Below are 12,061 nucleotides of genomic sequence, written 5' to 3' on the forward strand. Positions count from 1 at the left end.
CTTGGGGCCAGTGGTTGGACGGCCGAGGGAGGCAGAGGGACTGGCAAGTCCTGGTCCTGCCGGAAGGGCAGGCAATGGAGCCCACAGCTTCCACACCCTTGCCCACCTGCCCCATAACTAGAGTCCCTGGGGCAAACCTGACCTTTGCAGGTAGGTTTCATGAGGCAGGCGGTCACCCGGGCTGGTCAGCAGAGGATGTTAAGGGAGGGGACCTGGCTGTGAGCTGCCTGGGCCCTCTGCCCCTGGAAGGGGGAAGCTGAGGGGTCTGGGCTCCAGACTGTCACTCATTCTTCTGGGACACTCCAGACACATCCTGGCCAAAGAGGTCGAAGGGTTTAAGGGGGGTGCTGACAACACCTTAGAGCTCAGCCTGAAAGTTCTGAGAGAGGGGAGACCCCCTTAGGTGTCACACAGTGGAGACACTGACTGGGTTCCCTTTGCCCTCAAGGTCATCTGCTCTTACAGCCTCAGCCAGAATCACTGACTTACACGAACTGGGCAGTAAGTGCTCGCTGCCGTTGCTGCAGCCAGGGTGTGGCCCTCAGTGCCCCTGATTTTCAACGTAGAGTCTAAGGCCCGCTCTGCAGGGCCTGTCAGGCTCGCCAGTTAGGGCGAGCTTGACCCTCCAGCCCTCCTGGAGAGCCTTCCATGGGGAACGGGGCTCCCTCCTTTTCACTCCAGGATCCTGGATCGACAGCTTGCCTAAACTGGGTGTTTCTCTCCGGCTCGGAGAGCTGACCCCTAACTCCACCCCAGCTCACTGGCTGGCACAACTCAGAGACTTCTACCTTCCCAGGTGGCTTGGGACACCCCCCAGCCTGGACCTAGTGGGGTTGCAACCCCTACCACCTAATGGAAGGAGGCATATCTGAACTGAAGTCAATATTTTTGGAGGTTGGTGGTGCAGGCCCCAGGGAGGTGTGTCTTGGAACGCACCTCCCCACCCCAAGAGGCTGGATAGAACATGGGGCAGCCCTTGGGTTTGGGGAAAAGGGTGGAGAGAACCCCAAAGCAAGGCCAGGAAAACCCAGTAAGGATGACACCCAGCCGCAGCCCCTGTGCAGAGCTGGAGTTGGGTCCGCAGCCTGAGGCAGGGGCAGGTTTTTCTGTGTGAGGGCAAAGCTGAGGCCCACACCTGTCTGGTGTGTGTGAGTGTGTGTGTGTGTGTGTGTGTGTGTGCATGTGCATGAGCCTGCCCTGGGAAGGTTGGAGCGGGGAGGGTGGGCAGCACCCAAGACCCCTGTTGGCCCCTCACTCCAGTCTGGTGCCTAGACACCCCCAGAAAGCTAACTCTCCTCTTGCCTGAAGAGTTTCCTGAAAGGGCGTTTTGGATCCCCCACCCCAACACAAACCATGTCTGGAAGAAAGAGGTGCAACATCTGACGTGAACAAAAGCACACAGCAGGTAAAACCAGAGAGGGCCAAGGGAGACCCCAGGGCAGGGACGCAGGTAGCTGGGGACGCAGGGAACAGGTCGGAAGAACCCAGATTCTCCACTGATAACGCTAGTGGTGGCTCAGCCTCCACCGCACGACTTCGCTCTTCTCCGCCCTCCCTCAAATCCGCATTTTCCGGGTCTCACGGCAACCGAGGCCCCGAACAGGCATTTCTTCATCCTTAAGAGAAATGACATGGGCTTTCCAAGTACAGATTTAAAGGACGCCAGATTTCTTTTTATCATTAATTGTAAACGCGCAAAATACCTGCTGGTACTTCACTTTAGAAGAACGTAATTGGCAAAAAAGAAGGGAAAAAGAGGAAAAAAGAGACGGCTGATGAATAGATAATAGATCTTTAACCACCAATAAACAGACAGCAGCGCCAGCAGCCTGGGGGATGTGATCATAATTATGCCGCTGCGTGAGCCAATGGGGACGAGGGAACTCGGCCCTAAAATCATCCCAAAACCGAAGGCGAGCTCGAAAATGCGGACACGGCCTGGAACCGGAGACGCGATCTGCAATCCCTAGATGTGAGCCCTAGGTTTGCACAGCAACCCGCCCCTGGGACGACAGATGGCAAACCAATAATAATAGAAATAATGATAATAACCACAGCAATAATAACAACAGTGATAGCGACACTAACCCAACAATAACGACAACGGAACGATAACAGTAGCACCCCACGAACTCTCCCCTGACCTTGGAACCTCGGTCCCCGATATTACAGAAGGACCCGTTTTCGGGGAGGAGGGGAGCACTCTGCCGCAGATAGCCTGCGGGGAGAGTCGGAAGCCCACTGTCCCCGCAGGGTCGGGGGCTCCCGGCGTACCCTGCAACCGAACAAGCCGGGTCAAGGATCAGGAAAACCGCGACCCCGGGACCTCGAGGCCACGCGCGGTTGGGGGACCAGCAATCTCAGGTTTCCTCCTCACCTGGGAAGACGCCCGGACTTCTGCCAGGGGCGCGGATTGAAATGATCAAACGGTTTCGTTAGCCATCGCCCAGAACCCGCCCTTGCTCGCTTACCCTCGCGGTGCTCCCGGGGCGAGCCCAACTTCCCTGGCGTGGGGCCGCGGGGCGCAGCAGCAGCAGCAGCAGCAGCAGCATCCGGAGCGCTGGGAGCGAGCAGTCCGCGTGCTTGTCTGTCCGTCCGTCCGTCCGTCCGTCCGTCCGTCCATCCGTCCTACCAGCTCGGGCTCAGCAGGCTCGGGATCCAGGGGGGACGCAGCGGAGGCTGAGCCGGCCGGGGACTCTGCAGGGACCAGGGTGCCCCGGAGGGAGTGTTGCTGGTGGAGGAGGAGGCGGTGGCTGACAGGGGAGGAGGTGGGGAAAGAGGAGGAGGAAGAAGAGGAGGAGGAGGAGGAGGAGAAGAAGGAAGAGGAGAAGGAGGAGGAGGAAGAGAAGAAGCCGAGGGAAGAGGAGGAGGCGAAAGAGGAGGAGGAGGAGGAGAAGCCGCAGCGGGCGCCGCGGGAGCGAGTGAGCGGGGAGCGCGGGGCGAGGGCGCGGCGAGGCGCGGCGGCCGGGCGGGCGCAGGAGGCATGGCTGAGGCTGCGGCGCCGACTCCGTTCCACTCTCGGCCGGGATCCAGGCCTCCGGGTTCCCAGGCGCTCGCCTCCCTCTGACGCACTTTAAAGAGTCTCCCCCCTTCCACCTCAGGGCGAGTAATAGCGACCAATCATCAAGCCATTTACCAGGCTTCGGAGGAAGCTGTTTATGTGATCCCCGCACTAATTAGGCTCATGAACTAACAAATCGTTTGCACAACTTGTGAAGAAGCGAACACTTCCATGGATTGTCCTTGGACTTAGGGCGCCCTGCCCGCCTTCTGCAGAGGAGAGAAAACTTTTTTTGCCTCCCCCAAGAAACTCCCCCCTCCTCCCTGTCTCTAACTCCGACCCCCCCCCAACGCCATCTCGCCAAAAAAAAAAAAAAAAATTACCCCAATCCACGCCTGCAAATTCTTCTGGAAGGATTTTTCCCCCTCTCTCCAGGTTGGGCGCGTTTGGTGCAAGATTCTCGGGATCCTCGGCTTTGCCTCTCCCTCCCCCACCCCCTCCTTTCCTTTTTCCTTTCCTTTCTTTCTTCCCTTCCTCCCCCCACCCCCACCCCAAACAAACAAGTCCCCAATTCTGGTCCGTCCTCGCCGCGGGCAGCGAGCGGCGGAGGCAGCGCGCCGCGGTCGCCGGGAGCCGGGAGCCCCGGGCGCCAGCTCCTCGGCGCAGCATGTTCCAGCCGGCGCCCAAGCGCTGTTTCACCATCGAGTCGCTGGTGGCCAAGGACAGTCCCCTGCCCGCCTCGCGCTCCGAGGACCCCATTCGTCCCGCGGCGCTCAGCTACGCTAACTCCAGCCCCATAAACCCGTTCCTCAACGGCTTCCACTCGGCGGCTGCCGCCGCCGCGGCCGGCAGGGGCGTCTACTCCAACCCGGACTTGGTGTTCGCCGAGGCGGTCTCACACCCGCCCAACCCCGCGGTGCCCGTGCACCCGGTGCCGCCGCCGCACGCCCTGGCCGCCCACCCCCTGCCCTCCTCGCACTCGCCACACCCCCTCTTCGCCTCGCAGCAGCGGGACCCGTCCACTTTCTACCCCTGGCTCATCCATCGGTACCGATATCTGGGCCATCGCTTCCAAGGTACGTGCCACGTCGCGGGGCTGGCAGCACGCCGCCTCCCGCATGCCCTGGGCCTGCTCGGGGTGGGCGCTTGGCAAGCCTGGCCGGAGGTTCCTCCCGCTGGCAGGCCGCGCACTCTATTCGTGAACTGGGCGGCAAGGGGCCGGGCGTGCTGTTGGTCCCCAGCTTCCAAAGCTGCGGCCAGTTTGGGGGCTGGCCTGCGGCCGAAAGTTGTCCCCGAGCGCTCTCGGGTTGCCGACCAGGCAGCGCAGGCGGCCCGGAGCCCGCGGGCCGCCCCCCAGCCTCTGCCTCTTCTCCGCGGTGCGCTCGGCGCCTTGGCTCCGAGAGTCGAGGACCCGGCCCGGCCGCCAAGTTTACCTTCAGCTGCGTTCGACACTGTTCGCCGCCCGCTCCGCGCCCCTTTAGCCGAGACCCGCCACTGCTCCGGCTACGACGTTCTTCCCGCGGCGACAGTCTCGCGCGCCCGGGGCAAAATCGGGAGGTTTGGTTTTTTTTTCCCGATTTTTGGAGGCTCGGGAGAGGCGGGAACCCACGCGGGTTGAGACCTCCGAGGCTCGGCACACTCGCTTTTGGGAGCGCAGCGGCAGCGTCGGGAAGACAGGTTCAGTCCGGTTTTGGTTTTTTATTTATTTTTCTTTTGAGAGAAATGAACCGAGTCGGGAGAAAGGCTGGAGAAGATTCTGTTTGGGTATTTTCCTTTCTTGCTAGTTTTTGGTTTGTTTGTTTTTTTTTTTCTTTGCGTGGGGGTGGGAGGAAAGTTAAAACTCCAGAAAAAGAGGCGAGTAATTAGTTGAGCGATCGGAGCCGGGAAACGACTTACCTCCCGCGGCAGCCGATCAATACTCAGCGGCTTGTCCATCCCTTAACCCTTTGCGTTCCTGCCAGAGCCTAGAATCGGGTAGATGCCAACCCGCCTCTAGTTTAAAAAACAAACAAAAAACAAAACAAGACAAAACCAGCCGTTCGTCTGTATTCCCTGACCAGATTTGCCTCCATTCCCGCCTGAACTGTAGGTTAGTTTTTCTTTGTTTGGGCTTTGAGTGAAGCTGTTTCCCACCCTGATGCGTGTACCCCAAACTCTCAGGCTTTGCTCGCAAAGTTTGGGGCTCCCTTCCCTTATTCCCTGCGAGCCACGCTCTGGGTCCCCGCACCAGGCCCGGAATAGCCCGGGTCTTCCCGGGCCGCGGAGAGCCCGATCCGGCGCCCGCAGCTCGCTCGCCTACGGGTTTCGATCCCTTCGCTCGCGTCTCCCAGTTCTCTGGAGCCGGACAGCGGGGGAGCCGGGTCCTCGCGAGGCAGAGGCCGCAGAAGCGAGGCACACCCGCCCGCGAGATTTAGGTCCCAGCCAGGCTGCGAAGACACTCCCGTCCTCTGCAGTTTCCGGAGGGGAAAAACTTAAATACGTAATTTAAAAAATAAGTCCTCGAGAAACCCTGGGTATCGGTCCGCCGCCTTTCCACCCCGATCGAAGTGCCCCGAGAGGTTAAAAAGAGAAAGCCATTTCTTTGGGTCGTGGGCTCCAAGTCCCGGGCCTGTCCCTGCCTCGCCCTTCCCTGCCCGGGGCGCCCCGCATGGAGGTGGGGAGGCCTGCGCACCAGGGCGGCTGAGCAGTCCGCGGAGGTCAGGAGCCTGGGGACTGGCCGCGCAGAGGCCGCTTCGGGTTCGCGGTGGCACAGCTAGAGCCCGGCGGTCCGGGCCGGGCCGGGCAGCTGGCCGGGTATCCTCTTCGGGCGACTCCAGAGGGTCCCCAGCCCCACAGGCCGAGGCGCAGGGGCTAAGCAAAGGCCCTGAGCGCCATGCCCCGCCAGCCCGGCTCCTGAGAAGCGCGCGGCCCCAGCCAGGGCTGTCCCCTCTAACGGGCCTTCTGCTGTGTCCCCCGCAGGGAATGACACAAGCCCCGAGAGCTTCCTTTTGCACAACGCGCTGGCCCGAAAGCCGAAGCGGATCCGAACCGCCTTTTCCCCGTCCCAGCTTCTGAGGCTGGAACACGCCTTCGAGAAAAACCACTACGTGGTGGGCGCCGAGAGGAAGCAGCTGGCGCACAGCCTCAGCCTCACGGAAACTCAGGTGAGCCGGGCCCAGGCGCAGCGACCCCACCCCAAACTTCCGGACCCAAGCGGCGCGTCTGCAAGCGCGGAGCTCAGAAAGGGCCTTGGGCGGCGAAGAGCCGGGGAGCTGCTTCCACGCCCCCTCGCTCAGGATGTGTGTTTCCAGGTGCCAGGCTTCCGTGGTCTCCAGAAGGAGCTGCAGGAGGCCGTGCTCCCCAGGCTTTGGGTGGGGGGCGAGGGGGCCAGCGGACGGGCCGGGTCGCTCCTTCTGTCGGCTGGGCATGCCTTGCAGCTCCTGGCTAAGTCACTTTTGCACTTCTGGTGAAACTTTTGGTGAGAGTGTAGGGACCCGGCTGGAGTCCGGGAAGACGGGTGGAGCAGTAGAGGGTTGGCATGTCCGCTGTCTAAGCTGGAGAAGTCTGGGAATTAGTTAAGGGCAAGTTTTGTGCGACCACAGGCCCGTGCTCACACCACTCAGTCCTTTGGAAGGGATCTGAGAGTCAGAAGGCGGAAGCTGTGAATTCTGGGTGCGTCCCTAAATCAGAGAAACAGAGTTGGAAGGCTACTAAGAAGGGCTGCTTCTGGGAACAGACCCTTCCTTCGCCTTGAGTTCCCGAGGCGGGCCTGGCTCCCGCCTGCCCCGGGGCCGGGAGGGGGTTTAGGGCTACAGTAGGTGCTACTGTATGCGGAGCGGCAGGGCGGGGTCAGAGTTCCCAGCAAACAGTAACGTTTTCGTGAAGATTAAGTTGTAACACTTTTTCTGGGAGGCGCAAAGAGGTCGAGGCTTTGTTTTAAAACGTCCCCCCCCCCTCCCCGGACAAAACTGAGGAGGGCCCCGCGGGTTGGTGCGCGGCCGGCACAAGGCGCGGCCCCGGCTGATTTCTCCTGGAGAGTCGAGGCGGCGGTGGTCTTTGTCCGCCTCGCTGCCCACGCTGCCTGTAGTCTTTGTGTGCGTGTCAAGCCCCGAACGCAGGGACGCGCGCCTTGGGCGAGCGCCGGGGAGAAATGAACCGTCCTCCCCCTCAATTAGCAAACTCAAAGCAAATTAAACTCAGCCTTGTTCCAGCTCTGTTTTTGCATGGGGCACTTGGGGCGATCGGGCGTGCGGGGAAAGCAAGCTGGGGACCTGGGCTGGACTCTCAAAGGAGGGAGTGGAGGGGACCTCCGCGGCCTGTGGCGGTGCTGTCAGGATTGGACAGGTCTGTGGGCATGAGAGGTGCAGCCACCACCGTTTACTTCCCTCACCCGCTCCTCGCTGGTGGAAAACTTGGACAGTGTCACTGTCTGGCCTGCTCAGTGTCTGGGGACCCTCCACCCAGCTTCCCCAGAGGGCCGTGGGGATTGCAGCAGAGTGAGTCCCTGGCCTCATTGATCCCCAGACCTCTAGCAGCCGCTCTGCAAGGGCCAGGCTGCCAGAGGAGCCCTGGTAGGAAGCGATGTGGCCAGGGTAGGAGCTTGGCCCTGTCCTGCCCTGCAACTGGTCAGGGGGGAGCAAGGAGTCGCTTCCTCTCCTCTCTCCCTTTTCTCAGTTCCTTTCTTTCCCTTTTTTCCCCTGGAGGTCTTTCAGAAGCTTTCACTTTTGAGCCTCTTTTGCTAACTGCAGTGGAATAGCTGGGTTGGTCCCTAGGCTTCCTCCGGCACCCCCTACCACACACTCTTGCTCACCTGCAAGGATCCTGGGCAAGGAGAAGGAAGCTCAGGCAAATCCGGACGGCCTGCCCAGGGCCCAGGCCTCGCAGAGGAGGCGCTATATTTAGGCAGCGCTGCGGAAACCGACAGAAAATAGAAAGCACATTGGGCCCTGCAGGAAGCTGCAGCAGCTGGAGCCAGGTCTTCGCTGCACTGGCTAAGTCGAGGAGTTCGGGACGTGTCTCTTTTTATTTTTCTTTACTTGCTACTTTTAGAGGGGTGTTTCTCATGCTTTGCAAGGCTTTTGTTCTCAGCAGACTGCTGGTGTCCCGTGCAGGGCCAGGTGAGAAGGGCTGTCCGTGCAGTCTGGGCCCTTGCAGGGGGGAAAGTGACTCAGGAGGGCCAGGGCAGGGAGCCAGGCTTCCCACCCGCCCTGCTCCCCGCAGGGAGGCCATGCAGAGGCTGGCCTGAGGACACGCGCTGGGGGACCGGACCTTCCGTTTCCGACGGAGTCGGAGCCGGGCAAAGGCAGAAGAGACAGGAGGGCGCTGTGGAGGAACTAACGCGCCCCTTCTGCCTTTGGCCCGCAGGTAAAAGTATGGTTTCAGAACCGAAGGACCAAGTTCAAAAGACAGAAGCTGGAGGAAGAAGGTTCAGATTCCCAGCAAAAGAAAAAAGGGACGCATCATATTAACCGGTGGAGAATCGCCACCAAGCAGGCGAGTCCCGAGGAAATAGATGTAACCTCAGACGATTAAGAACACAAACCGAACCCCACAGAAACGGACTACACGGAGCAAAATAGACAGGGAGAGGAGGGGAAGAAGGGGAAAAAAACCCCTGCAAAACAAAAACAAACCGCATACACGCATTCACCGAGAATGGGAGAGGGAATCAGAGAGACAGCAGCGGAGCGACGCAGACTTTGGGCAGCGAGTGCGCAGGGTCCGGATCGATTGGAGGGCGCGCCAAGAAGGCAGAGGACAGAGGCTCCTTGATCGACATGCAACCCTTGTCTAAAGAGGCCGTTGAGTGAGACAGAGAGTCAGAGAGACAGAGACAGAAAGACAGAGAGAGACAGAGAGACCCAAATGTGGCAAAGCGGAAGGCACTCTGACAAGGGGAGCTGTCAGTCAAACGCCAAGCCGGCGAGACAAGATGATTGGCAGGTATTCCGTTTATCGCAGTCCGATTTTTTTTTTAAAAAACGATGATAATAATGATGATAAAAGAAAAAACCCAACCAGACACAGGACTTTATATTTTGCACTTCGCAGTGTTGTTCCCCAATCTTTTTTTAAAAAAAATAATTAGTATAATAACGATCGAAATTTCATATCCAGCCCCATCCCCACACCTGTTCAAAAACTTGAATTGCATGTAGCAGTTGTTGGGCGAATGGTGTCTAAAGACAGAAAATGAATTGTAATTCTTTTCCTTTTGAAGACAGGTTCTGTGTGCTTTTTCATTTGGATTTTTTTTTTTGAGAAATGTGCAGTCTGTAAACACTTTTTGATACCTTCTGACGTCAAAGTGATCGTGAAAGCGAAATGAAGTAGGCTCAGCGGTAGTGGTCCTCTTACAGAGAAATGGGGAGCTGGATGGGGGGCTGGGGGGGGCTGGGGAGGGGGCCCACCAGAGTCAGTAATTGTGTTGGAAAAACAAAACCCACCCAAATTAATGGTATTTCTTGGACATTCCCTTTCCTAACATCCCAAGGCTTAAAACCATGAAGCAAACTCCTTTTAGTGGTTGGAGATATTGGCCGAGTTCAACCATTTACTGTGAAGGCCATTCCAAACTTTAAATCTGTCTATCGCAAAAACCGAAGGACTGTAGTAAGCGGGGAGGATGTTACGTGTGGCCAAAGACACGGGCGGCAAGTTTTCAAGCACTGAGTTTCTATTCCAAGATCATAGACTTACTAAAGAGAGTGACAAATGCTTCCTTAATGTCTTCTATACCAGAATGTAAATATTTTTGTGTTTTGTGTTAATTTGTTAGAATTCTAACACACTATATACTTCCAAGAAGTATGTCAATGTCAATATTTTGTCAATAAAGATTTATCAATATGCCCACAGAGTAGTCGTCTTGGGAAACCGAAGGAAACTTTTTTTCTTAAAAAAAGTATGTCCAATAATTGGAGTGTGGTCCTTCCCCAACGAGGCTCAAGAAACCCAGCCTCCCCACCCACAAAAGGGCCAGACTGATGGATTCTTGGGCGTTTTAAAGAGAGACGAGGGTGGAGAGGGGAGAGGATTAAGAAAACCTAAGTCCTTCAGAAAAGGGATGGGAGAAAAAGTTTTTCCAACCAGATCTTGGCCCATTGCAGGGCCGACTGAGGGAGTTCAGCTTCAACTGCAGGTTAAGAAGGCCTGCTTCTGTTAACCTCTAGTTATCTTTTAAACATCTAGATGTATAGTTATGCATTGAAGAAAATTCTTCCAGGATTCGGGGTAACACCTGGCAGAATCAGAATCTGGGGATTTTTAAACCGTTTCTGACTTTAAACCCCGAAGTGCAAGTCTCTCTCTCTCTCTTTATCTCTATCTCTGTATCTCTCTCCCTCTCCCTTTCTTTCTTTCCTCTCTCTGTCCCCAATCTGCCCAAGGTGGTGAGGCAGGCCCAAGGGCCTCAGCAGCCTTATAAGGCAAGCTTTCTGAGAAACCTCCAACTCTTGATTTTCACATTAAAGAAAAAGTTGCAACCAGTCTTGAAGGAAACTTCGCTCCCCCCCCCTCCTTCCCCCTTCTGGGGGGACGAGGTTGTTTTTGCATGCTTCATTTGCTTCTTATCCTGATAGGCTGCATTAATCAGTTTTATTTCCATTGATAGAGAAACCTCGTCTGTTCTGTTCGAGCTACAAAGCGTCCTGCGAGCTTTTGTGAAAGTGCAAATCAGTTTAAGCAATTATCATACCAGGAATATGAAGGGGAAAGAGGAGGCCTTGCCCAGTGGTCTCCTTTAATCTCTTAATCCATGGATCCAGGGGGGCTGCCTGGACATAATTTAGGACAATCTCCCCACCCTTTACACTGTGATAAGGCCAAGTTACAATGCAGGGCAAAAATACAAGCTTTGTTAACATCCTGCCTTGAAAAGTTAAGATTAGACATTCTGTGCACGTGTGGGGACTATAGGGCACTATGGAAATTTTCCTTTCTTTTTTTTTTTTTCCCCTTCCCTCCCCTCTTCTAAAGTGGAATTCATTCTTGGTCTTTCTTCCTCTTTCATTTTTTGAATATATCTCTGCCTCTCCTCTTTTTCCCCCTCCGTGTCCGTTCCTCTCGAGAACCCTGGCTGTTCAAGGTGCATTTTCACGCAGACGCCTCTGGGAAGGTGCGTGCGTTGTGGGGAGACCTGAATGCAGGAGGTCGTGGGGGTGAACGGGGGCGGGGGGACCTGCCTCGGGAGACCCTGCTTATCCCTGGAAGGAGCTGGTGCTGCCCCGACCCTCCTGGGGACTCAAGTGGGGCTTCCAGTCGCATCGTCAGCAAGACCTCGGTGACCGATGGCTGTCCCGAGGGCTCTGCAGTCAGTGCCTCAGTACCGGCACCCCTTTGTGTGAATAACTTACCTTTTCCTTCCACCCACTTGCCCAGGCCCAGACAGAGCACCTCAAACATGCAGCCCAGACCTGCTAAAAATTCAGGCGGACTTTTCAGAAGAAAATTTCCCAGTCGGATAACAGGTTTATTTCTGCAGAACCATATACTTTTTTTTTTTAAGTACCAGAAAAGGGGGAGAGTGACCAAGATTTTTTTTTTTTTTTTGGTAAACGTCCTATGTAGTGTAACAGCAATAAAATCATCAGAGAATACCATTAGCTTTGAAAAAAACCCCTAAAAGCTTTATTACAAACCAAGCTTTGAAAATAGGGGGGATTAGGCGGCTGAAAGGGTCCCACAATGGTAAGAAGAAAAGGTTTCATGCTAATGAGGTTAATGCCCTTTGTATCTCAGGCCTCCACATCTTCATTACGCGCTATCTCCGGCTGCACGGAGCGGCTCAGAGGGCCGCAATCCACTCCAACGCCCCCCTTCCCGGCCCAAAGAAGGATTTGATAGCAGCTCTGTTCAAACTAGATAATTATATCTTTTCAAGTCGGAATTAAGATAAAGAAAGTGAAGCAGAGGCGGCTCGCCTTGATCCACTGCAAACAAATTTGGCGCACTTTCGAGTCCTTCCCCCACCTCAAAAAGGCAGGACAGTCAGCTTATTAGCCGCTCGTTTGCTTTATTAATTCATCTATTTAAAGTGGCAGGATTAGAGCGTCTAATGTGGACGCGGGCTGCAGTGGCGCT

General features: G+C 56.3%; 1 protein-coding gene across 2 annotated transcripts; it reads left to right on the forward strand.

Moving 5' to 3' along the window:
* Positions 1–3,386: 3,386 nt before the first annotated feature.
* Positions 3,387–9,344, forward strand: EMX2 (empty spiracles homeobox 2). Of its 2 annotated transcripts, XM_045854273.1 has the most exons (3): positions 3,387–4,077; positions 5,960–6,144; positions 8,345–9,344. In XM_045854273.1, the coding sequence occupies exons 1-3, from the start codon at positions 3,669–3,671 to the stop codon at positions 8,510–8,512; spliced, it is 762 nt and encodes a 253-aa protein (XP_045710229.1). In that variant the 5' UTR covers positions 3,387–3,668; the 3' UTR covers positions 8,513–9,344. The 2 variants fall into 2 exon arrangements, with proteins under 2 accessions (XP_045710229.1, XP_045710230.1); XM_045854274.1 differs by lacking the exon at positions 5,960–6,144 and having other exon boundaries at positions 8,345–8,448.
* The last annotated feature ends 2,717 nt before the right edge of the window (positions 9,345–12,061 follow it).

The sequence above is a fragment of the Phyllostomus hastatus genome, unplaced genomic scaffold, assembly GCF_019186645.2.
Source record: "Phyllostomus hastatus isolate PE091 unplaced genomic scaffold, TTU_PhHast_1.1 phas_scaffold_1066, whole genome shotgun sequence".
NCBI lineage: Eukaryota > Metazoa > Chordata > Mammalia > Chiroptera > Phyllostomidae > Phyllostomus > Phyllostomus hastatus.